A 25,957-nucleotide genomic window follows, 5' to 3' on the forward strand; every position below is an offset into this window, starting at 1 on the left:
CTTATTTAATAAACGGTGAACCAATACATAAACTCCATGAGCACAACCTGTTTGATTATTCATTGATGATAATAATATAATGAAGGTAAATAATGCAAGAAGGAAAAAATAAAAAGTAAATTATACATATATATATATTCGTTTATTTTTAACTGGCCACTGATTGTCACTAAATAAATATATAAGCAGGAGAGATAAAAAAAAAAAAAACACACACACACAATTTACAATATGACATATAAAGAATCAGAAAAATGTGTAAAATATAATTTACAGAAAGAATGAGTGGATAAAACCATATTAAAATATAAAAATAAATAAAATAATGATTGTTAAAATAAATATAAACAATGTTTCTTTTAGAATAACCAGCTTTATTTTGACCTAATTGTTCATTTATAAATACTGAACAAAAATGTATAAAATCTTTTAACATTTAAACATTTTTATTGTTTCTATACGAATTGTTTTAATCTTTAATCTGCTTTTACATCATTTTTTATTTTACACACATATATAAAAGAAAAAGTGGTCTAGCTTAAGTTATAAAACGTGTCTGTGTTGGTGTGTACTCTGGTGTCTCTGGATGCGATTTAAAACTGGTGAGGGTGGTGAGCTAATGCACAAAGGCTCTGAGATGTCGCTGAATTTAAGGAAGCCTTGAAGCGGGTCAGGGACAGGCAGCTGTTGGACTACATTGGTCCGCATCAGCAGATCTGGTCCCAATATCTGTCGAAGCTGAAGCCGACAGATGTGGGAAAGACGGGGAATCAAGTCTAGAGGGAAGTGAAGAGAAAAGATCAACATCTGTTTTCACACAACAGTAAATCACAATCTAGGGAGCATTTTCTGAAAACCTACCGAAATGCGTGTGTGGTTCCCAGGTCTTCTCTGCTCGCCTCTGATCCAGAACACGTTTCAAAGGAGGAGACAGAGTGGACCAGTTAACAAACTCTAGTAGGTAATTAACCACCTCGCTGTCTGCCTGTTCCAGCCTGGAGAGATGCGAGGACACAAGAAACGGATTTAACTACAGACAGAGGAAAGTGTGTAAAACAGACGTAAAACTGGCAGCTTACAGGTGAGGCTGAAGCAGTAAAGAAGGTTCCAGTCCTGCCCTCAGAAGCACAGGAAGCCAACAGTGAGCAAAACGCACTTGGCTTTGGGCCACGCAGAGCATTCCCCTCAGTTCCTGCAGCTTCAGCACCACCCTCCCACGGTGGTTAGAACAGTCCATAGTCCCGGTCTCCAGCCGAGGGATCCATCTGTACTCCAGTATCAGTTCCAGCAGGTCTGTTCTGTCGGTGGCCAAAGCATAAACCCAGTCCTTCTCGCTCAGAGCTGCACCAGCAGCGAGCAGCAGCTTCACTGAGTCACTGAAAGAATTTGAAGTGAAATCAGGGGTACATCTGTGTTTGCATCAGAGATTCTGATGGTGGAGCTGAGTGCCAGTTGACTTCGTAAATACTCTGATGAATGTGTCGTTGGGTGTAACCAGCCCACGCACCTGCATGGTTTGTCTGATGTGTGACACAAGGCCAAGGACAGCGGTGAACGGAGGCCCAGGGTCTCTGAGCAGTCCTGAGCATCTGGGCTGTAACCTTCCTTCAAGAGCAACTCCATACTCTGATGGTTGTGGACGGCCACGTACAGCGGACTCACCGATCCATCGCTGCAGTCACATCTTCGATCCGTCACTTCTATCAGCCTCCTGAGGACGCTGGTTTTAAAAAGAAGAAGGGAAAAGCACATGAGTCTACAAATGATTTATTCTTTTTATAGAGTTTGCCTTTCCCATAAAAACCAGGGGTCAGACCCTGGCCTGATACCTAATATGGCCAAACTCCGCAGCAGCATGAATGGGAAGTTGGGGCCACTCATGACTGCAGGCCTTGTTGGGATCGGCCCCATGCTCCAACAGAAGCTCCACACAAGCCTGGTGGCCCTCCTGGGAGGCGATCAGCAGAGGGGTTGCCAGGTCAGCCGCCTGGGTGTTCACGTTGGCACCTGAAGTGGAAACCAAATAGAAACAAAATACATTTTTCCCCATTTTATGTCACTTCGGTAGTGGTTTAAGATTAAAGCATCATTTAGCATTTTTCTTTCTTCTTGTTCTGCTGGAAAAAAGTGGTTCTAAACCTCTATAGACCGAGTTTCTAGATGCAGTCTCAGTTCAGTCAGATTAAAGCAGACTTCTAAGAATTTGGTGCCCCATAAAGACAGCTGATCCAGTGGACCAGCGTCCCAGAGACCAGCGGACACGTCCCAGAGACCAGCGGACACGTCCCAGAGACCAGCGGACACATCCCAGAGACCAGCGGACACGTCCCAGAGACCAGTGGACACATCCCAGAGACCAGCGGACACGTCCCAGAGACCAGCGAACACGTCCCAGAGACCAGCGGACACGTCCCAGAGACCAGCGGACACGTCCCAGAGACCAGTGGACTTCTGCAGGAACGTCTCCAGCAGATTCTGGCTGAGCTTGGTCTGGATTTAAAGGACAGTTTATGTAGCAGAAGTAAAGATGGCTGCTTTTCCAAGCTGTCAGCTGACTGAACCGATGATGACAGAACTGGTGATGAGAATCCAGGTAGAAAGACTTCCTGCTGTAGGGTTTTACATCTGGATGGAACTCCATGTACACATGAGAACATCACTCTCCTCCACCAGGTTGGATGTTTGTTCTCTGGTTAACATGACTCCCAGTCTGGTTCTGTCACACGTTCAGGACTCTTTACTGGTTTCACTGGTTTCACAGTAGATCTGCCATCACATCCAGTAAAGTTTTTGTGTGTATTTCATTGTTCTTAGAGTAATTAAATATACTTCCTCTTGTTTTTGATTGTTTTCATATTTATGTATTAATTAGTTTACTGATTGTCTCTTTGTCTATTGATTCTTTACGGAGCGCTCCTTCCAGACTGGAGTGAGGAGAGAGCTGAGCTGACAGGACGAGCAGTACATTTACTAGGCCAGGGGTGGCCAACGTCGGTCCTCGAGAGCCACAATCCTGCAGGTTTTCCAAATTTTCCTGCTCCAACACACCTGACTTAAACTAATGAGTCATTGTGCAGATCCTTATAGGCTGCTGGATCCATTTAATTTGAATCAGTTGTGCTGGAGCAGGAGAATTTTGGAAAACCTGCTGGATTGTGGCTCTTGAGGACCAACGCTGGCCACCCCTGTACCAGCCCTCTCCTAACCAGCACTCCTCCACATCTAAAGCAACTGGCTGAACTGGTCCAGCCATCTCGTCAGCATGTAGATGCCTCCCAGGGGAGGTGTTTGTTGACCTTTAGTTCATAGTTTTATGTAATAGTTCTTGTTCCAGAAAAGGGGAGTTCATCATTACTTGAAGTTAATGTTTACGTCATTTGAGGCGAATGTGACTGAGAGATGGAAAACCAGCACACGCCTCCCATGCACACACATGAAGTCATAAAGAGAAATACTTGTTTACCAGCATTAATAAGTATCTGCAGGCACTTCTTCTGTCCGTACTGAGCAGCCACAAACAGAGGAGAGATCATGTGGTCGTCTACAGCCTCCAGGTTGCAAACATTCACAAGAATCCTCACAATCTCACTGTGACCCTGAAGGAGAGACAGAATTTTCCTTCTTATTTCTGACACGCTTCACATGGACTTTATGTATGAATCTTTTTTACCTTGTAAACAGCTTGATGGAGGCAGGTCCAGCAGGACGCTGTGTGTGTTCTGTTAACCTCTGCACCTTTACTGACCAGCAGTTTAACCACATCCTTGTGGCCGTTATCTACAGCTGGATGCAAAAACCGAAAACTCATTTAGCTGCTCATACGAGTGACGACACGTTAACACCGAGCTGAAAATGTGCAAACGCTGCACCTGCATATAAAGGACAGGATAAGTCATTAGTGAGCTGGTTGATGTTGGCATGTGCTTTCAGGAGGAGTCGGACCACTGCCAGGTGACCCCGCTGTGCTGCCAGGTAACACGCAGACTCCCCCTCATGAGTCAAAGAGTTCACATACGCACGACGACCTCTGGAGGAGCTGCCTGCAAACGTTCAGGAGGAGAGGAAAATGCAAAGGTTAGCGGTTAAACTGGAAAACGTGCGCTGACCGAACATGGTCCAGTAAGAAGCCGGTCTACTGAAGTCCAGATAGAAAACAGGCCTCCAAACAACACTCAGCAAAGATGAGGCCAATGAAAAGCCAGTAGCAGATTTAAGTTTAACATTTCTAAAGCGAAGCCACAGAATCTAAACTAGCTAGAAATTTTGAGCAAATGTCATTTTCAATGTGTTAAAGAATGTAGAACTATGGGGATATTATTGTCTATATTTCCACCTTTATTTATGCTCTTCTACATTTATTTATTTACTTCCACATTTATTTTTTATCTTTCTATTTTTACATCTATAGTTAATCATTTCTATAATTTTAGCTGCATTGTAATAAGGCTGGTGTTTCTATCTGGTTTTTAAAGCAAAAGCAATGAATCAATGAAACACCCACTTTATTGCAAATAAATGTATTTAACTGTGTTTCTGATTATTGTATCTTGGGGAAACTGTAATATACACAGATTTTTCTTTTGGGGTCTTTTTCTTTGTACATCAGATTGTGTGCTACTGGGTTTACTGGAATGTAGCGGCCTGCAGCAGCTTGGACTCATCAGCCAAAGATGTACAGTCAGGTTCAATAATAGAGACTTTTCTTGGGTCAAGTACAGTCAATAAGTGAGAAGCAGGAGCAGTTTTGACTCTTCAAGCATATTTATAGTCTGGAGATCCCTCCTGCTTTTCTTCCTGTAACTTGTAACTAACCAGCTCGTGAACTTTATCTGCACCACAGGGCTCGTTTGCTCCCAGGTCTGAGCAGCCTCAGCAAAGAAAAAGAGACAGGAGGAAACATATATTCGTCTCTCTGCTAAATACTTCTTATTCACCACATCCTCCTGCTTGTAACCAGGATCTCAGCTTTAGCTAAATATGTTGAAAGATGTCTCAGACCCCCAACTGCAACTAGAGCAGTGACGTTCAGGGAAGGAGGACGTTTGCTGGAGGACCTGGAGGTGCAGAGAGGTCCTTCAGTGGTCTTTCAGCAGCAATATGGGTTTTCAAAACCAACTTTAATGGTTATAAATGATTAAATACACAGTAAGCTGTAACAGAATCATAGTTAGATGAGGGAGTTAAGTAATATTTCATATGAAATTCATGCTGACTTATAAAATAATAAAATAAAAATAAAATAGATTCTCCAAAGCACGCACTTTCAAATTTGTTATGGTCCTGTCACCTTTCCTTTCTCTGCCAATATGTCAGGTGGGAATTACTTAAAGTAAAAGGGAGGAATTGAAGAGTCGAGGTATCAAGAATGTGCAATTTGAGAAATTGTTTAAAAAAAAAAGGCTGATCTCGATCAGATGAACTTTACTGGTGTTCTGACAACATTATACAGTATATTTACTATGACTTCATTTCCAAAATGTGTATAAAGTTGCACAAATACATGTCCAAAGGTCAACCCAGCAGTCAGTCAGTCTGTTGTCTTTCTTACCACCAACAGCAGATAATATTTCCTGCACGCACTCTTTACTGCCAGCTGCCGCCGCCTCGTGCAGCGCGTTCCAGCCGCGGTTGTCCCGACAGTCCACGCTGCAGCCCCCCTGGATCAGCCTCTTCACCCGGATCCTACAGCCTGAACGGGCAGCAGCAGCCACACTGGACACCGTGTCTCCGTAGCACTCCGTGAAGTCCATCTCCTGCTCCAGAAACAGTCGCTATTCGTTATATCGAGACAAGGGGGGAAAATCTTACAAAGATATAAAAAAAAAGTATCCCACCGTAACTTGTTCATCACATTTAGACAAAGTTGAAAAGATTTTACAGAACATCACACCCTTTACCAATTATTTTCGACAGGATGAGTTATTTATTTTATCTGTAGGGGCTATTTCTCTAAACCAAAATACGTGTCGCAGCCACAGATGACAGACGTCTGGGTCGCTGTTTGATGACGTCACACCACAACAACCCACGAGCCGCCCGTCAACAGCGGCTGCACCTCGATGCTTCTGGTTTATCCGGACAGAAATGTTTGAGATTTCTTGCTGAAATTCTGCTTCAGTTATTATTTATTTATTTTATTTTTATGTTTCGTGGAAATGTAAAAGAGGAAAGACGGAAAGAGGCCGAAGGACGGTTACAGCGGTGTACAGAAGGTAAATGATCGTTGCTTCTCGTTAGCAAGCTGTGTGTTGAATTTCTTCTATTTATTTTACTTTGTTTTATGTATAGAACTATATATATATATATATATATATATATATATATATATATATACCATTTCCAAGTAAGTTAATGTTTTGTGACGGTCATAACATTCAAAAAGCGATCAGCTGTCCTGTCATTCCTCTGTCTGTACGAGACGCTGCAGATCAAAACTTAGCTTCATTTACTTGTTATTTAACAGGTTTTAGGCTTTTTGTTTGTTCTTTAGTCTCCACAACGTGTCTTGTTGCTAATGCACATCTATGTAAACCACTGCTTATTTGATCCAATCCCTCGTAAGATCTCTAACAAAGAAAAATGAGTCATATTAGGGTATTTTAAAGAGAAGTCGAGCCTCGCTAGTGAACAGGATCAGATGAAAGGCTGTTCTGTGATGTGCACACGTACCCTAAAATGTAAACAAACTAAGTCTTATGTGTTCAGAGAAATAAATGAGGGTGGAAGCTGCGTTCAGCTTCTATGCTCCACATGTCTGGAACAAACTCCCAGAAAGCCTCAGATCAGCTGAAACAGTTTATTTAGATCCAGGTAAAAGACCCACCTGTTCTCTGCTGCTTTTCACTAGTTCTTATTTTGAAGTCCAGATCTGCATCTGGTTCTTTTATGCTGAAATCTTAGCTTTATCTCTTTATCTGAGCTTTTTGTCTGTTTTCATGTAATTAATTTTATCTTTTTTAATCTTTGTTTTTCTGATGCACTTTTATTTTTTTCTGCGCCTTACTATAATGTTTTGTGTAAAGCACTTTGAATGGTCTTGTACATGAAATGTGCTGTACAAATAAATTAGCCTTGCCTTAAATAGAAACAGAATTAAATCATTTCCAGAGCTCATCAGGTCGTATTTTATTCCCAGTAGAAGATAAAAACATGTCAGATGATGAAACGGACGTTTCACAGTGAGATGAAAATATGAGCTGATAGTGAATCTGATGCAGCAACAGGTCTGGAAAAAGCTGGAACAGGAGCAACAAAAAGCTGGAAAAGTACCTGGTACAAACCAGAAACATCTGGAGGAGCATTGGACAACTAACCAGGTTACCTGGCAGCAGGTAATATACCTGGGTATAAAAGGAGCATTTCAGAGAGGCAGAGTCTCTCACATGGAAAGATGGACAGAGCTTCACCAATCTGTGTTTAAAGATTGTGGAATGAAGATCCTCCATCTACAGTGTAGAATATCGTCAGAAGATTCAGAGAATCAGGAGGAATCTCTGTGTGCATGGGACAAGGCTGGATGCTGGTGATCTTCTGCATTAAAAGCAGACATGGTTCTCTACTGGAAACCACTGCATGGACTCAGGAAGACTTCCAGAAACCACTGTCTGTGAACATCTGATATGTTTATGTCCTACTGGGAATAAAGAACAGGTTGATGAGATTTTCAAATCATAGAATTCTGCTTTATATACATTTTATACAGGGTCCAAACTTTTTGGGAATTGGGGTTGTAATATTTTCTTCTGAGAAGCTCTGTAACGTGCACGTCTTTAGATAAACATCCTTGTTGTAGCAGATATTTAAGTCAAAATTACATTTAAGCTACGATAAAAAGCTTGTAGTACTTTTTCCAGCATGTGCTCGGTTTTTACCCCTCAGGCTTCTTCCCTAACTTGTCTCCTTATTTATGTCCTGTCCTGTGTCCTTTTTACAGCCCCAGCTGCAGCATCATGGTGGACATTGCTGTGAAAGGAGACGCTGCTTGGGTCTGTCGGACTCAGGCGTCTCAGCTGGCGGACATCCTGCTTCCTGTTCACCTCAGAAACAAAGAGGATGATGGAGAGCAGCTCCGTCAGTCTGGCAGAGAGGAGGCAGAGCGGTAAGATGTTTTTAAGCTTGCTATTTCACATGAAACCAACACGTGGATTCCTGAGTGTGAGCTCTTAGTATAGCCTAATAGCATAGTTGGTAATAAGACTGACATGAATGTGGAAGTTGCTTTAAATAAATCTTCCACGTTGCAGCAGACGTCATGTCAGGCTGTTTCCTCTTCTTTGCAGGGCTGGTCCGGTGCTGTTGGAGCAGATGGAGGACGGTTCCCCGTGCATCCTACTGATTGGCTGCAGCCCCAGCTCTTCCACATCCATCAGCCAGCTGCTGGTCATCAGCGAAGCTCGCACCATGGAGGTGTACGACCAGACGGGGGAATACTGCGGGACGGTGCGGGGAACAAAAGACGACAGCGGCTGCTCTGACAGGTGGATGAGAAACTGGGTGACCTGAAACAAGATTGTCCCGTATTTACATCACAGTCCCATAAACTGCTTCATTTTTTATAATCTTATCACCTTTTTTCCAAAGTTAACTACTTTTTACTTTAGTAATAAAGCTTGTAATAAGTGGGTGTTGTGTTCAGTAACAAATGGCAAATCAGAATTTCCTTCTTCTGACTTCGTAGTCAGTGTATGAAGCTTAAATAAAGGTGGGGTAGCAGCACTGTTATCTCATTTCTTAAGAAAGTTAACTATAAAGCTACTGATGAGAATTTGCTGTTAATAACTAAACAAAAAAGAGGAGTAAGAGTTTCCCACTTCCAACGTACCACAAATGCACCAGTCTTCATAAGTGTGCGATGTGAGTGCTGTGTGGTACTACTCCGATAAAAGGTATCCTCGGCATTGATGTGAAGATAGATGCAGATGTAAATCTTCCTAACATTCATGGTGCAACAGTGGACGGGACCCGTGATGGTGAGTTCAGCCCACTGACGCTCCGGATAACTGAGTCTGAAGCGCATCACGCAGCCTCATCTCATCCCCTCACCACATATCCTGTTCATTTAATCATATGATTGTATTTTTTGTGCTTCCCAGAGCAGACAGAGGTCCTTTCTACAGAAAACAGCTGATTCTCAAGTGTCCATCCTCAGCCTGTGAAGTGAAGGTGAAATGTGTTCAGAGTGAGATGAAGACTTTATTTTCCAGTAACACCGATGCTTGTCTCTAACTCTTGTTGGTTCTCTGTCCTCCCAGCTGCTCTCCCTGGGAGGTAGAAGCAGCATCCTGGTGTGTCGCATCGTTGTGGGCCTTCAGATGCTGCAGCCCTTCCCTGCCCGTGGTCCCGGCATAGACCTGCAGCAGGTGCAGTGTCTGGTGGAGGAAATGGGAACCAGTCTGTCCCCCGGAGCCCAGAACCTCATGGACATGGTGCAGTTCCAGCAGAAGGTGGGAATAAAACAAAAGACTTCTCATAACCTCGGAGACTGGTGTTGGAGGCTAAGAGCAGCTCGTGCTGTACTTGGTATCAGTGGCTGTTTAACCAGTTACCTTTATGATTAATGTCGGGTTTTATATTAATTTATTAACCAGGTTAGTGCAGGTTAATGTAAACATGCCTGATTATAGCAGTGAAAGCTAGTTTCCACCCGTAGCCCAAAGGCAGGTAAAAAGAAAAACCACCACAGAAGAAGAGAAAGAACAAGAAATATAAATAGACAGACACATGGAACAATACAAGAATTAGAAATTATTATTCCAGAATTTACTTCCTGTTACTGACAGCACAGCCAGTCCAGATACGTGTAAACGGTACCGCGAGGTCCAGTCTCCTGGTGGTCTGGTACTGCTGTCAGATTCATTAAACGGAGGAGGAGTCCATGTTAGTTCGCTATGAAAACTAAGAATGTTCTGTATTTCTGGGATGTTACAGAGATGAAATGCTACGTTTTCTTGTCCAGAACTTTTAGAGCTTCTTTGAAAAGTGATTTTATTATGAAGATTTGTCCCTCCTGTAAATGACCAGCTTGTGAAGCAACGTGGGGAAAAAAAATCCTAGAACATAAAATCATCTGAGCAGCGCCGACTGTTTAATGCGTTTATTTGTTTAAAGTTCTGTCAGTTACAATCCACAATTTTGCTTTATGACAGCTTTAAAAGTTAACGTAGAGTCCAGTAAAACCCCAAATATTAATTAACCACATCCAGTTCTTCCCCTCTTAGAAAACACCTGCATGGGACATGACTTCTGGCTGCTTCGTAAACATTTCTTAATATTCATGAATAAAAAGCCGACCCTGAACCTGATTCACTGCAGCTGGAAGAATTAAAGTAAAAACAACCACATCATCAGCGTACAGTAAAACACTGACGTTCTGACAGATATCAGGTCTTTAATGTAAAGTGTAAATAAAACTGGTCCAAGGATTGATAGACCCTTGAGGAACCCCGACAGCACAACCAGGATAAAGAGACCTGGTGTTATTACCACAAACACATTGCTTTCTATCAGATAAATGTAATTTCATCCAAAGAATAGTCTGAAAGTGAGTTCATCTAGACAAAATAATGTGGTAAATGACTATCAAACGTTTTCTTTACGTCTAAAACGGCTGTTTTTATCCAGCTGAAGTAAGGCGGGTGCAGAGGGCTGTGGAGTTTATCTCGTCTTTAATTAGCAGCTTACTTCTAAACCTCGGAAACAACCTGGAGGAGGCTGATTGGCCTTGTTTGTTTTCTCAGTCATGGTAACGTTTGCAGTCTTCCTAGTGAGTTGGATTCAAGTCTTGAATGTTTGTTTCTCCAGAACCAGACCAGCTCTCTGGGGGGCTTCCTGCCTCTCCTGATGGGGGGTGGAGCCTTCTCTTCGTTGACTAGAGGAGTCACCGAGTCTCCAGCAGCCGGCAGGAGTCAGCCCCAGCCTGCAGACTCCACGGTATCAGTATCACCTCCTCTATACGACGCTAACACACCAGGTTCACCAGGAGCTGCTTCTTCATGTCAGCCAGAAAGATCATGATCTCTTTTCAGCGAGTGTAAGGAAACGGCTAAATTCCAGAGTTACATGATCCAGCAGTCAGACTGGAGACGGATACATCACAAACCATCCAAACCAGCAACTTTCCTTCATTTCCATGTTTTATATCACACGAGGTTGAGTTTTTATGCCATCCATCCACCATCTGTACCGCTTCCTCCATTACGGGTCGACGGAAGCTGGAGCCTAACCCAGCATTTAACAGGTGAGAGGCAGGTACACCTGGACGGGTCACCAGTCCATCACAGGGCCAACACATGATAGTTAGAGTTAGGACCACATTTATTAGGATGGGAAAATTAGCCTGAGGCAGTAATACAAGAAAAAAATGACCAATGGGACAGCGTGGTTCTGTAGGTGAGACGGTGAACCGAACCATGAGCCACGACCAGAACACAGCAGTCTGCAGGCAGCCGGAGGAGGTCGTTACCAAGCAACACCGGTTCCTTTAGAAGCTAACAGACCTCAGTAATGACGGTGATGCTGCTTACTAGATGTTCACTCGACTTATGGGCAGAAAAGAGCAGGAAGGGACAAAACAAATGAAAGAAATATTAATAAAAGTTGACAATAATAAAAGCAAGTTGCTAATCATGATAAATAATATAGATTGTTATAAAAGCAGGAACTTGAAGTAAAATAAAAAGATAACATGGATCGGAATACCAGAAAACAAATAAAAGAACAAGATAAAAGTCTAGTTTGAAACCAGATAGTTTCTGTTTCCTGCTCACAAACCAGCAGCTTGTTCCACAAAAGCGGAAAGATCCTAGGAACCACAAGGAGACCAAGAGGTTTTTATTAGCCGGAGCTAAACCATGAAGGGCCTGGCAGGTAATGAGAACCAGTGACGTGAGGCTAAAGCTGGAGAAACGAGATCGAACGCCCGCTTCATTAACCAGTTACTGAACGTTTCCTTCGTGCTACAAGCTGCTGCTTCTCCTGCAGGAGGTGGAACATGGCGGATGTTTTCCTGTTTCATGTCCTGCTTTCCAGGCTGAGACGTCCTCCACCATCACACCTGCCTCAGAAATCCCACCAGGATGGAGGGAAAAACATCCTCTGCCGGACTTTCCCATGAAAACATGGGAGGAAAACAAAGCAACACACATGCATGTTGTTTTCCTTCCGGATCTGATCGATTGGTCCTACGTGGAAAGTGACGATATTTCGGGATCTTTACGATTAATTGTGGCATTTAATAGTGAGTAATTGTGAGGTCCCTACTTGGATGTGGTGCATCTAGTGGAGTTTTAAGGGTTCAGGGCAGCCGAAGGTCCACATGTGCAGTTCCTGGGTTGCTTCTTTGTTGCAGCTCTGCAGTAAGATGTTGGTAGAAGGAATAATCGAGTTTCCTGAACCCAGAAATGCTGCTCAGCTTGCTGCTGTAAGCTTAGTGTGAATAAAACAGTGCATAATAACTTTATTTCCTGGCATTAGACTCCAGACTCCATCAGTTCTGCTGATGTGAGCCTCCCCGATCAGAACGGAGCGATGTCAGAGGGCTCCACCTCCCCGGACCTGCCGCTGTCGGATGTCCTCCCGACCAACACAAGTAAGAATCAGTCAGCTGTCAATCAGTTCATTCTCTGATTTTCCTTTTTTTTTTTTTTTTTTTTTTTTTTTTTAACCTGTCTTGTCCAGCATCGTTGCAAACAGAATGATTGTCTGGCTGCTGTCTGGTGCTGGGCAATTTTACTCTATCAAGCAGGGATTTATACTACATGTATAAAGTCCCTCTTGATGACATGAAAAACTTTATTAAATCAGACTCTTAATGCTGGACTCGACCGGAGGGGACAGAGAGAGAGAGAGACAAGAAAGTAGAGAGAAGAGGGAGGGGAGAGAGAGGGACAGAAAGGGTGTGGGGAGTGCGGGTGGGGACTTGAAACATCATACAGAAGACCATGTAATCCATACTACTTACAACATATATAGCTAAGATCATCCTAGCCAGTAGGTCATTACACAGCTAGTTGATAATAGTAACAATAATAATAATAAGAGTAAGAGTAATAATAATAATAAGAACAGAAATAATAAAAAAAAAGAAAAAAAACATGACGCACACGGCGACGCAAAGACTGTGTGGAGACGTTCAGGAAGGAGTGACCATGCAGAGTGATCATGCAGATGCCACCTCACTTGAACAGAGGCCAGAGTCAGGCCAGCGGTCCCGAGACCCAGGCCACCAGCCCCCCCGCAGGCAACAGACCCCGACCGGTCCACAGAGACGACCACTCGCCCGCCCAGGAAGGCAGCAGCAGGAGACCCCAGCAGGAGCCGCCCCGCAGACACAGGGCACCGGCCACGGCGGGCCGAGGCCAGCAGTCCCCGACCCCCCCGGGCACCGGCCGCCCGGGATAGACGGGGCAGAGGGCCCGGGCCCAGGAGCGCAGGGACACCCCCCCCCCCCCCACAGGCCGAGGGCCAGCACGCCACCCGGGGGGACCCGGCCCGCCCAGACGGCCACCACCAGAGGCCAGCCCCACACCCCAGCGCCCAGCCGCACACCCCGAGAACCAGTCCTGCCCCCCCCCAGACCAACACACACACACACAAACACACACACTCTCCTTCCACTCCTCCATTTATCCTCCCACACATACACCATCCAACCCTTACATACTCTGTCCTCCCACACACACACACACCATCCTTCCACCATCCATCCTTCCACACACACACCATCCTTCCTCCCACACACTCACCATCCTTCCACCATACACTCTCCCACACCTATCCCATCCTCCCACACACACATCATCCCTCCACCACTCATCCTCCCACACATACACCATCCTCCCTCTCACACACCATTCATCCACCTTCACACCTCCCATACACACACACACACACCTTCCTTCCACTACCCATCCTCCCACACATACATCATTCTCCTACACATACACCGTCCTCCCTCTCCTACACCAAACATCCACCTTCACGTACCCCATCCTCCCACACACACACACCACCCCTCCATCACCCACTCTCCCAAACATACACCACTCCCCCACACACACACCATCCTCCCTCCCATACACCATCCATCCTTCCCGCACACACACCATCCTTCCACCATCCATCCTCCCACACACTCCCCCATCCCTGCACCATACATTCTCCCACACATACCCCATCCTCCCACACATACATCATCCCTCCACCATTCATCCTCCCACACCCACACCACCCCCCCTCCCACACACCACGCATCCACCTCCACACACCCCACCCTCCCACACACCATCCCTCCACCACCCATCCCCCCACACCCACACCACTCCCCCCCCCCCCCCCCCCCCCCCCCAACACACACACACACAAACACCATCCCCCCACCACCATCCTCCCGCCACCCCACGCCACGGGGGGACAGCCCCAGCCAGGAGGCGAGGAGACACGAGCCAGGCCCCCAACCCCCAACCCCGCCCCCCACTCCCCACCCCCAAAACAGCACCTTCCTCCCAGGGCCAGCAGCCAAAACCCCCCGGGACAGCCCGCCTACGCCCCGGGCCAACGCGACAGGCCACCCGGCCCGCCCCCGGGCCATCCATGGAGACAGGGGCGCTTGAAGACCCCATCCCCCCTCCCTCCCCCACTAGTGATGGAATATATTATGTGCTGTTTGCAATTAAAAAAAGAGGGTTAAAATTGGGGGGCAGTAACTGCATTGAGGAGGGGGTGGGGCCACCTGAGCAGTCCCACCCGCCTGACCTCGCATGTTCCACCCCCCAAAACGTGTTTGTATGTTGCAAATGTTATTTGTGCTCAGTGACTAAGTGGAATTAAAAGCTGGGAGGCATGCTGCCGCTCGGCGAAGCAACAGGGCCACTATGATGACCCCCCTGCCCCGCCCAGCGCAACAAGCACACCTCCCACAGCCCTACCTGTGTATGTAGTGAAGAGTGGGGGAGGGGAGGGGTCAGGAGATGTAGGTCCAGAGGGGAGTAAGCCTCCCCCCTGGAAGACGACCCGCCAGTGGCTTAGGGCGCCCCCGTCCCCCGCCGGCCCCGAAGGGCGTCACAGGCCCGGAGCAGGCACCCCAACCCAGGCACGCCACGAACCCCCCCAGGGGCCAGCCACCAGCCCAAGGGGCCACTTTCCTCTTTCTGAGTGGGAGGGGGGCGAGGCAAAGGAAGGGAACCCCAGGCCCACGCCCCCAACACCCGGCCAGGGTGCCCCCCAGAGGACACGTCCTAACCCCCAGCCACTCACACACCCTCTCACACACCTCTATACACTAACACCTCAATACGTGCACATACCTCCACACACACACTTCACGCACATACCTATAAACACACACACCGGTGCCCACATACACACACACTCTCATACCCCTCCATACACATACACCACTACACACGCACTCACATACATACCTGCATATACACACAAGCACCTCCATACATACTCACGCCTCCACCCACTCCTTCACTCCTCCACACACACCTCGACCTCCACGTGCACACACTCATATATACACACCTTCACACACACCCACACACACATCCCACATAGACCTCCACACACACACCCGCACACCACTCACACACACATACACGCACACACCTAGACCTTCATACACACCCACACACACATACAGCACACACATCCCTCTACACCCACCCACACACCAGCATACCTACAGACACACACACACACACCCACCTATATACAAACACACCCCCACCCAGGTTCCGAGGCTGCGACCAAGCACCAGGGCACGGACCAACCCCCGGCACGGCACATCCGGACGGGCCCAGCCCCCCCCAGCAGCGGCAGACCCCCCACCCCCAGGAGAGGGGGGAGACCCGACACCCCAGAGCCCGGGGCCCCCACCCGGCCCACCCCGGGCCCGACCGGCCACCCGGCCAGGGGCCGACGGACACCGACCCAGGCACCCCGGCAGCCACCCCCCACCGCCACGAGGCAGTCCCACCCCGGGGCCCACCCAATGCCGCCCGCCCAGACCGGAACCCCCAGCCGACCCAGCAGCGGAGCAGCCGAGATCCCCACCCAGGAGACAACCGGAGACCCGAAGCCACCAGGGACCCCCCACCCATATCCACCCTCATCCCAGCGAAGCCGCAATCCTCCACCTACATTAGGTGATGTAGCCAGTCACAGGGGACCAGAGGGAATGAAAGTCATCTGACTGGTTCCTGGAGGAGGCAGACATTGTCTCAATGCTGATGTGATCTAACAGGAGATTTCTAAACTGCTGGATAGACAAATTATTCTTATCTTTCCAGTTCACAAGGATAGTTTTCTTTGCGATGCATAAGACTGCGAGGACCAAGTTTATGGAGTGTATTCCTATGTTAGTGTCACCCAGGTCGCCCAGTAGGCAAAGTGTGGGGTTTGCAGAAAAACTGGTTTTAAACCATTTTGAGAGATCTTCACACACCTTAATCCAGAACCTTTGGACAGGTGTGCAGGACCACAGCGCATGGATGTAGCTATCAGAAGTGTTCTCAGAGCAGTGTGGGCAGATATCTGATGGTGAAAGGCCCATCCTGAACATCCTGTGTCCTGTATAATGAGTTCTATGGAGAATTTTGAATTGTATTAGTTGTATATTTGAATTCTGAGTCATTTTAAATGTGTTTAAACATATTTGTGACCATCTTTTCTGATCAAAGTTATTAGATAAATCATCTTCCCATTTTGAAATTGGGAGAGATATCATGTCTTCTAGCTTTGCAAGTAATCTATATATTTTTGATAATAATTTTGGAGTATTAAGATTCAAGAATTCTGCTATTCTGACAGGAAGCTGCAAGTCTAACTGTACAGGGGTATACTTCTTACATATAATTGATTTTAGTTGGTGGTACTCTAAGAATTTATTGCTGTTGATTCCATACTGTGAGACAATTGTGTTGAAAGATACAAAGTTTCCATTTTCTATTATCTGTCCTAACTGTTGTATTCCTTTAGTCTTCCATTGAGTGAAGTTTATCATCTTTTTGTTCTGCAGGATGTCAGGGTTGTTCCAGATGGGTGTAAGTCTACATGGAAAGAGGGAAGATCTGGTTATCTTACAGAATTCCCACCAAGCCATTAAGGAAAAACGGATGTTAAGGCTTTTAAAGCACTTATATGGTTTAATGGTTGAGCTGATGAACGGCAGGTCAGAGATGACTAAGTCCTCACACAAAGCCTGCTCCCCATCTAGCCACGGCTCATCCAGATAACTGGGTTTGAGCCACTTTGAGATGTACTGCAGCCTGTTAGCTATAAAGTAGTGATTAAAGTTTGGTAGATCCAGTCCTCCTCTATCTTTAGTCTGCTGTAAGGTTTTAAGACTGATACGTGACGGCTTGTTTTTCCAAAGAAACTTGGATATGAAAGAGTCCAGAGATTTAAACCAACTGGTGGAGGGTTTAGTGGGTATCATTGAAAATAAATAATTAACTTTAGGTAGAATCATCATCTTAATGGTGGCAACTCTCCCCATTAGTGAGATGGGTAAGCGCCTCCACCGTAAGAGATCATCTTCTATTGTTTTTAGTAGCTGAACATAGTTTAATTTTGTTAAATCTGATAATCTGGGGGAAATATTTATACCTAAATATCTAATGTTTCCTGTCTGTATTTTGATATTAGGGATGTTTTGTAGGTCACAGTTGATGGACATGGCTGTAGTCTTAGACCAGTTAATAGAATAATCAGATATTGATGAGAACTTATTAATAACTGTGATTGTCTCAGAGAGTGATGTTTGTGAGTTCTGAAGGAAAAGTAATATATCATCTGCATAAAGACTTATTTTATGTTCTATGTTTTTGCCCTGGATTCCTTTAATTTCTATATTTTGTCTAATAGCAGCTGCTAACGGCTCTATGAAAATGGCAAAAAGTGAGGGGGAGAGTGGACAGCCCTGTCTGGTGCCTCTCTGTAAGCGAAAGCTTGGAGAAGTTTGATCGTTGGTTTTCACACATGCATTTGGGTTATTATATAATATTTTAATCCACTCTATGAAAGCAGGTCCAAACCCAAATTTGTCTAGTGTTGCAAATAGAAACTTCCAGTTTACCCTGTCGAAGGCTTTTTCTGCATCTAGAGAAATGATTGTGGATTCTAGAGTATTCTCTGATTTTCCTGATCAAGCTTCCTCTGTGTGGATCAGCGTAGACCTTGTGGATAAAAACTGTTCATCCTCTGCAGCGAGCAGTGAGAACGGCGTCCCGACAAGCCACGCCCACCTGACAGAGATGATGTCACGCTTCCTGAAAGGGCAGGGACACGGACAGGCGCCGAGCCCGGAGCTTCTGCCCATGCTGCAGCGCGTCTGCAGTCAGGTGACGCAGCTGCGACTCGACGACGCCGTGGCGATGGCGGTGAAGGAGGAGAAGATGAGGAACGGCAGCTGGTGAGTTGAAGCTCATCTCGTTTCAGCAGCGCTCTGGCTTATTGATCAGTTTCAGTCTCCATCCTGCTCTGGCTCTTCTAGTAGATTCTTCACTTCTAATCAGATTCTTGTTTCAGGATTTCAAAGTTGATCCAGCAGCCTTAACATTTGACTGACACCTAATTCAACCAATGGGAGCTCCCCAGTCATGCCCACACACTAAAACAACCAGTGAGATCACCCAGTCACATGACATCAACTCAACCCATCTAGTCATGTAGAGAAGAAGACGACTTGCTGAAGTTCAACCTGAGCATCAGAATGAGGAAGAAAGGGGATTTAACGTGGCATGGTTTCTCATCTGAGTATTTACTGGGATTTTCACCCACAACCATCTCTAGGGTTTCCAGAGAAAGGTCTGAAGAAGAGAAAATATCCAGCAGCAGAAGACACACCGGGTGCCTCCTGCCAGCTAAGAGCAGGAAACTGAGGCTACAATTCACACACACTCACCAACACTGGACAATAGAAGATGGAGAAACGTTGCTGGTCTGATGAGTCTCCATTTCAGCTCCACATTCAGATGCTCGGCTCAGAATCTGCTGGAAACATCATGAAAACATGGATCCATCCTGCCTTGGATCAACGCTTCAGGCTGCTGCTGGTGTAATGGTGGGGGGAGATTTTCTTGGTCCACTTTGGGCCCCTTAGTACCAACGTGGCCTGGTTTAACCAGCACAGCCTACCTGAGTATTGTTGCTGACCATGTCCATCCCTTTATGACCACAGTGGAGCATCTTCTGATGCTACTTCCAGCAGCATAATGCACCATGTCACAAAGCTCAGATCATCTCCACCTGCTTTCTAGAACATGACGATGAGTTCACTGGACTCCAACGGCCTCCACAGCCACCAGATCTCAGTCCAGTAGAGCAGCTTTGGGATGTGGTGGAACGGGAGATTCTCATCATGGATGCAGCCGACAAACCTGCAGCAACTGTGTGATGCTGTCATGTTAATATGGAGAAAACCTCTGAGGAAGGTTTCCACCACCTGCTTCATCTATCACACCAGGATTAAAAAGGTCCGACCCGGTACTAGAAGGTGGTCCTGATGAAGAGGACGACCCGGTACTAGAAGGTGGACCTGATGAAGAGGACGACCAGGTACTAGAAGGCGGTCCCGATGAAGAGGACGACCCGGTACTAGAAGGTGGACCTGAGGAAGAGGACGACCCGGTACTAGAAGGTGGACCTGATGGAGAGGACGACCCGGTACTAGAAGGTGGACGCGATGGAGAGGACGACCCGGTACTAGAAGGCGGACCCGATGGAGAGGACGACCCGGTACTAGAAGGCGGTCCCGATGAAGAGGACGACCCGGTACTAGAAGGTGGACCCGATGGAGAGGACGACCCTGTACTAGAAGGTGGACCTGATGAAGAGGACGACCCTGTACTAGAAGGTGGACCCGATGAAGAGGACGACCCGGTACTAGAAGGTGGACCCGATGAAGAGGATGACCCTGTACTAGAAGGTGGACCCGATGAAGAGGACGACCCGGTACTAGAAGGTGGACCCGATGAAGAGGACGACCCGGTTCTAGAAGGTGGTCCTGATGAAGAGGACGACCCGGTTCTAGAAGGTGGTCCTGATGAAGAGGACGACCCTGTACTAGAAGGTGGACCCGATGAAGAGGATGACCCTGTACTAGAAGGTGGACCTGATGAAGAGGACGACCCAGTACTAGAAGGTGGACCCGATGAAGAGGATGACCCTGTACTAGAAGGTGGACCTGATGAAGAGGACGACCCAGTACTAGAAGGTGGACCCGATGAAGAGGACGACCCGGTACTAGAAGGTGGACCCGATGAAGAGGATGACCCTGTACTAGAAGGTGGACCCGATGAAGAGGACGACCCGGTACTAGAAGGTGGACCCGATGAAGAGGACGACCCGGTACTAGAAGGTGGACCCGATGAAGAGGATGACCCTGTACTAGAAGGTGGACCCGATGAAGAGGACGACCCGGTACTAGAAGGTGGACCCGATGAAGAGGATGACCCTGTACTAGAAGGTGGACCCGATGAAGAGGACGACCCGGTACTAGAAGGTGGACCCGATGAAGAGGACGACCCGGTTCTAGAAGGTGGTCCCGATGAAGAGGACGACCCGGTTCTAGAAGGTGGTCCTGATGAAGAGGACGACCCTGTACTAGAAGGTGGTCCTGATGAAGAGGACGACCCGGTACTAGAAGGTGGACCTAATGAAGAGGACGACCCGGTACTAAAAGGCGGTCCTGATGAAGAGGACGACCCTGTACTAGAAGGTGGTCCTGATGAAGAGGACGACCCTGTACTAGAAGGTGGTCCTGATGAAGAGGACGACCCGGTACTAGAAGGCGGACCCGATGAAGAGGACGACCCGGTACTAGAAGGCAGACCCGATGAAGAGGATGACCCGGTACTAGATGGCGGTCCTGATGAAGAGGACGACCCGGTACTAGAAGGTGGACCCGATGAAGAGGACGACCCGGTGCTAGAAGGTGGTCCCGATGAAGAGGACGACCCGGTACTAGAAGGCGGACCGATGAAGAGGACGACCCTGTACTAGAAGGTGGTCCTGATGAAGAGGACGACCCGGTACTAGAAGGTGGTCCCAATGAAGAGGACGACCCGGTACTAGAAGGTGGTCCTGATGAAGAGGACGACCCGGTACTAGAAGGCGGTCCCGATGAAGAGGACGACCCGGTACTAGAAGGTGGACCCGATGAAGAGGACGACCCGGTACTAGAAGGTGGACCCGATGGAGAGGACGACCCGGTACTAGAAGGTGGACCCGATGGAGAGGACGACCCGGTACTAGAAGGTGGACCCGATGAAGAGGACTACCCGGTACTAGAAGGTGGACCCGATGGAGAGGACGACCCGGTACTAGAAGGCGGTCCCGATGAAGAGGACGACCCGGTACTAGAAGGTGGACCTGATGAAGAGGACGACCCGGTACTAGAAGGTGGACCTGATGGAGAGGGTGGTGGGTGGAGAAACTGAGTAATACTGACATTTAATCTGAGTGGAAAGTGCTGCTTTTCATTAAAACCCACATTTACTAGTCAGTGTTCAGCAGCAGTGGTGTTATTATCTGGGGAGTGTGACCATGGCTCCCACTGGACCCTCAGACGTTTAACAGCAGGAGCGAGAGAAAAGGCCAGTAACGTTCTGCCTCCCGTTCTTCATGAAGCAGGCAGATTGTTGTTTCTGCGTCTCTGTTATGGCGGTGGAGGAAACAGAGGCTGGTTTCTGTAATGGAACAATGGCTGCGCTTGTCTCAGGTCTCATTGTTATGCAGCTGAAAGTGTGTGCACGCCTCAAACTCTGATTTTACCGCTGTTGTTTTACTGAAAACGACGTGGTAATAAATCTGGTGAAAATCACCATGGTAACAGGTCTGGCTGGCAGACAGAGGAAGGTATCTGGGTTCGGTCAGCACAAGTTCAGGGACAGTTTATTTATCAGTGTTGTTGGGTGTGTGATAGGCGGGTGTGTGCACCAAACCCATTATTTCGTAGCTGACTTTGATGCAGACACTCGGGCGTCTGGTAACTTCCAGCTGAAACTAGTTTTTTTTCAGCTGAGAACATGAGGCTCTTTGTCTGAGCTGAACATGTGGGCTGAGAGGGTCTGAGCTGAGTCAGAGTCCACGTCGAGGAGAGGACGGCAGCTCAACGGTACGTCTTTCCACCGCTTATCAGCTGTTTACCTGCAGCATAGAATCCAGGATTCCAGTTGTTGAGGGAGGTTTTAGTAGAGTTTACTGGTGTGATAGATGGAGATAAGCTGTTAAGCCTGAGTGGAGCAGACGGTGTGTTGGAGGTGGAGCAGCTGGACGATGCTGAGGTTAAATCTCAGATGTGTTGTGTTCCTGCTGTTTCTCTTAGAACCATCATCCTCTACTGACCTGCTAGTCTGACAGGGGAACTGCAGCCGGTCCAGCAGAGAACGCCAGCCTCAACCACTGTCTCCACAGCAACAGGCTGTATTCACCTGATAAAAGCAGAGTTTTTACTGCTTTGTGATAAAAATTTGTTTATATTGAATTTGATGGCAGAGATATGCCTCATAAAGTTGAGATGGGGCAGAAAAGGAAACGTAAGTGATGCTGATAAAACTAGTTAGGCTCAGTCACATGATTTATTATTTACAGGATTCACTAAACAAACAGATCAATCGTGACTTTTAAGCACTTGAATGAAAAGGAGCAGATAAGAAATTCTTATATAATCTGCTCCTCTTACAAATAATTTATCAAACCAGTAATAAATACAATAATAAAACTAAAAGCAGCTGCAGATGTCCAGCAGATTTTACCTTCATCTACACTTTAGATGTTGGGTAAACGAAGGACTGGATGGATCTCCATCTGCTTCTACTGATGGTTCTTGTTGGTCTTTTCTGTAAGATGAAAACTGGATAAATGGATGTTTCCATGCAGTTCACCCTGAAACCCACAAATGCAGGTTAAAGCTCCATCATGCAGAGAAGAAGCCAGATGTGAACAGGATCCAGAACCAGCTTCTTCCATCTTCTCTGGACCAAAGCTCATTTAAAATGGTCTGAGGCAAAGTGGAAACCTGGATGAAGATGTGAACTAGTTTGTGGAAAGCATGGACGGCGTGTCCTGCAGACTAAAGAGGAGAGGGAGCATCCAGCTTGTTATCAGTGGACAGGTGAAAAGCTGCATCTCTGATGGGATGGGGCTGCATTACTGCCTATGGCGTGGGCAGCTTCCACATCTGTGAAGCTCCATCAATGCTGAAAAGTACATGGAGGTTTTAGAGCAACATCTGCTCCCATCCAGACAACGTCTCTTTCAGGGAAGGACTTGCAGATTTCAGCAAGACGATGCTGAACCACATCCTGCATCCATCACAGCAGCATGGCTTCACAGGAGAAGAGTCCGGCTGCTGAACTGGCCTGCCTGCAGTCCAGACCTTTCACCAGTACACAACATCTGGAGCATCATGGAAGCAGAAATCCAGCAACCAAGGTCCAGGACTGTAGAGCAGCTAGAATCCTGCATCAGACCAGAACGGGACAACATTCCTCTCCTAAAACTCCAGCAACTGGTCTCCTCACTTCCCAGACGTTTCCAGACATGTTAGAAGAAGAGATGCTACACCATGCTGAACACCACCCTGGAACTACTTTTTACACCATGCCGAACATCACCCTGGAACTACTTTTTACACCATGCTGAACATCACCCTGGAACTACTTTTTACACCACGCCGAACATCACCCTGGAACTACTTTTTACACCTTGCCGAACACCACCCTGGAACTACTTTTTACACCGTGCCGAACACCACCCTGGAACTACTTTTTACACCGTGCTGAACACCACCTTGGAACTACTTTTTACACCTTGCAGAACACCACCCTGGAACTACTTTTTACACCGTGCCGAACACCATCCTGGAACTACTTTTTACACCGTGCCGAACACCACCCTGGAACTACTTTTTACACCGTGCCGAACACCACCCTGGAACTACTTTTTACACCGTGCCGAACACCACCCTGGAACTACTTTTTACACCGTGCCGAACACCACCCTGGAACTACTTTTTACACCGTGCTGAACACCACCTTGGAACTACTTTTTACACCTTGCAGAACACCACCCAGGAACTACTTTTTACACCGTGCCGAACACCATCCTGGAACTACTTTTTACACCTTGCAGAACACCACCCTGGAACTACTTTTTACACCATGCCGAACACCACCCTGGAACTACTTTTTACACCGTGCCGAACACCACCCTGGAACTACTTTTTACACCGTGCCGAACACCACCCTGGAACTACTTTTTACACCTTGCCGAACACCACCCTGGAACTACTTTTTAGACCGTGCTGAACACCACCTTGGAACTACTTTTTACACCATGCCGAACATCACCCTGGAACTACTTTTTACACCTTGCCGAACACCACCCTGGAACTACTTTTTACACCGTGCTGAACACCACCTTGGAACTACTTTTTACACCTTGCAGAACACCACCCTGGAACTACTTTTTACACCGTGCCGAACACCACCCTGGAACTACTTTTTACACCATGCCGAACATCACCCTGGAACTACTTTTTACACCTTGCCGAACACCACCCTGGAACTACTTTTTACACCGTGCTGAACACCACCTTGGAACTACTTTTTACACCTTGCAGAACACCACCCTGGAACTACTTTTTACACCGTGCCGAACACCACCCTGGAACTACTTTTTACACCGTGCTGAACACCACCCTGGAACTACTTTTTACACCGTGCCGAACACCACCCTGGAACTACTTTTTACACCGTGCCGAACACCACCCTGGAACTACTTTTTACACCATGCCGATCATCACCCTGGAACTACTTTTTACACCATGCCGAACATCACCCTGGAACTACTTTTTACACCATGCTGAACATCACCCTGGAACTACTTTTTACACCATGCTGAACATCACCCTGGAACTACTTTTTACACCATGCTGAACACCACCCTGGAACTGATGTTTTTTGGTCTTTCTGCCACAATATTTTCATTTTTGAGGGAATTGTGATTGTAGAGTAATTAAATGGAATCGGTTTTTATAATCTAGTTTTCAGGTATCTCCTCTTTCTGGGCTTTTCTTCATCAATCTGCCATTTTTCTGTCTTCTCCTTAACACATCTTCTCAGTGATTTATGATCCCACAGGAAACATTTTTCATGTGTTAATGAGTGCCCACCAGGAACTGATTTATTCATATCCCCTCTGCAGGGAGTTGGACTCAGCCATGGAACGCCGTCTGGAGGAGATGGAGCGGAGGCTGAAGGAGCACATGGACCGCCGCCTGGAGGCTCTGGAGCAGAAGCTGGAGAAGGTTCTGCAAAGTGCCTTGCCGCTGCTCGCTCTCAGCCACGGAGCTGCCAGCGGTTTACTGGTGGAAGCAGCACCCAGCACATCCCCGCCACGCCAGCAGCTCCCTGAATGACCCAACCTGCGGGCCTCGCTGCTCAACGGAGGCGGAGCCAGATAACACAGATGTCAGATTAATTCTAACGGTTATAAACCATCACTGATTGTTCTCCATCTGCAGCTTCTGTAACGGTTTCTGCTCAACTTTTATGTCTTTGGTCCAAAAAAGCAAGTGAATGCATCACCAATGGGCCGCCGAGGTGAAGGTCCTGAACACCAGCAGAATGCTCCCTTCCTTCCTCTCGGTATTCTCACGCTCAGGTGTCCCCATACTGATGATGATAATGACTAAGTGTTCTTCTTCTCTCTGCACTGTAACTGCAATATTAATGTTAACAGATGTCACCAACTTCACATTTAAACCAGTGAGGTTAGTTGTGAAGCTGACGTGGTGAGACGGACCCGAGCAGCTGGCTTCAGGTTACAGAGATGATGGACTGTATTTTACTTACCTTTTAAATGATTTGCATGTCTGTAAAGTATTAAAATGACCTCTGATGGTGAACTGCCCTGATATAAGTAGCTAATAAAATGTATTTATACACAA

General features: G+C 47.0%; 2 protein-coding genes across 3 annotated transcripts; one reads left to right on the forward strand and one right to left on the reverse strand.

Moving 5' to 3' along the window:
* Positions 1-321: 321 nt before the first annotated feature.
* asb3 (ankyrin repeat and SOCS box containing 3) lies at positions 322-5,981 on the reverse strand. Its single transcript, XM_041974091.1, has 10 exons — positions 5,835-5,981; positions 5,549-5,753; positions 3,870-4,040; positions 3,671-3,783; positions 3,464-3,596; positions 1,830-2,007; positions 1,508-1,720; positions 1,080-1,376; positions 862-995; positions 322-776 (listed from the first exon to the last, which is right to left on the reverse strand). Exons 1-10 carry the CDS (start codon positions 5,883-5,885, stop codon positions 544-546), a joined length of 1,728 nt encoding a protein of 575 aa, XP_041830025.1. The 5' UTR covers positions 5,886-5,981; the 3' UTR covers positions 322-543.
* c21h10orf88 (chromosome 21 C10orf88 homolog) lies at positions 4,052-25,957 on the forward strand. 2 transcript variants are annotated; one of them, XM_041974093.1, is made up of 9 exons: positions 4,052-4,074; positions 7,934-8,098; positions 8,280-8,477; positions 9,093-9,162; positions 9,252-9,443; positions 10,801-10,929; positions 12,472-12,586; positions 18,211-18,415; positions 25,213-25,957. In XM_041974093.1, exons 1-9 carry the CDS (start codon positions 4,067-4,069, stop codon positions 25,424-25,426), a joined length of 1,296 nt encoding a protein of 431 aa, XP_041830027.1. In that variant the 5' UTR covers positions 4,052-4,066; the 3' UTR covers positions 25,427-25,957. The 2 variants fall into 2 exon arrangements, with proteins under 2 accessions (XP_041830027.1, XP_041830028.1); XM_041974094.1 differs by lacking the exon at positions 4,052-4,074 and adding an exon at positions 5,974-6,212.

This window comes from Melanotaenia boesemani, chromosome 21 (genome assembly GCF_017639745.1).
Source record: "Melanotaenia boesemani isolate fMelBoe1 chromosome 21, fMelBoe1.pri, whole genome shotgun sequence".
NCBI lineage: Eukaryota > Metazoa > Chordata > Actinopteri > Atheriniformes > Melanotaeniidae > Melanotaenia > Melanotaenia boesemani.

Coding starts and splice junctions, on each gene's coding strand:
- c21h10orf88 (XM_041974093.1), top strand. Junction 8,478..9,092: donor GACAGCGGCTGCTCTGACAG/GTGGATGAGAAA, acceptor TGTGCTTCCCAG/AGCAGACAGAGGTCCTTTCT. Junction 10,930..12,471: donor CCCAGCCTGCAGACTCCACG/GTATCAGTATCA, acceptor TCCTGGCATTAG/ACTCCAGACTCCATCAGTTC.
- asb3 (XM_041974091.1), bottom strand. CDS start 5,885: ATGTTCTGTAAAATCTTTTCAACTTTGTCTAAATGTGATGAACAAGTT. Junction 1,721..1,829: donor GCGGAGTTTGGCCATATTAG/GTATCAGGCCAG, acceptor TTTTAAAACCAG/CGTCCTCAGGAGGCTGATAG. Junction 777..861: donor GGAACCACACACGCATTTCG/GTAGGTTTTCAG, acceptor ACTTCCCTCTAG/ACTTGATTCCCCGTCTTTCC.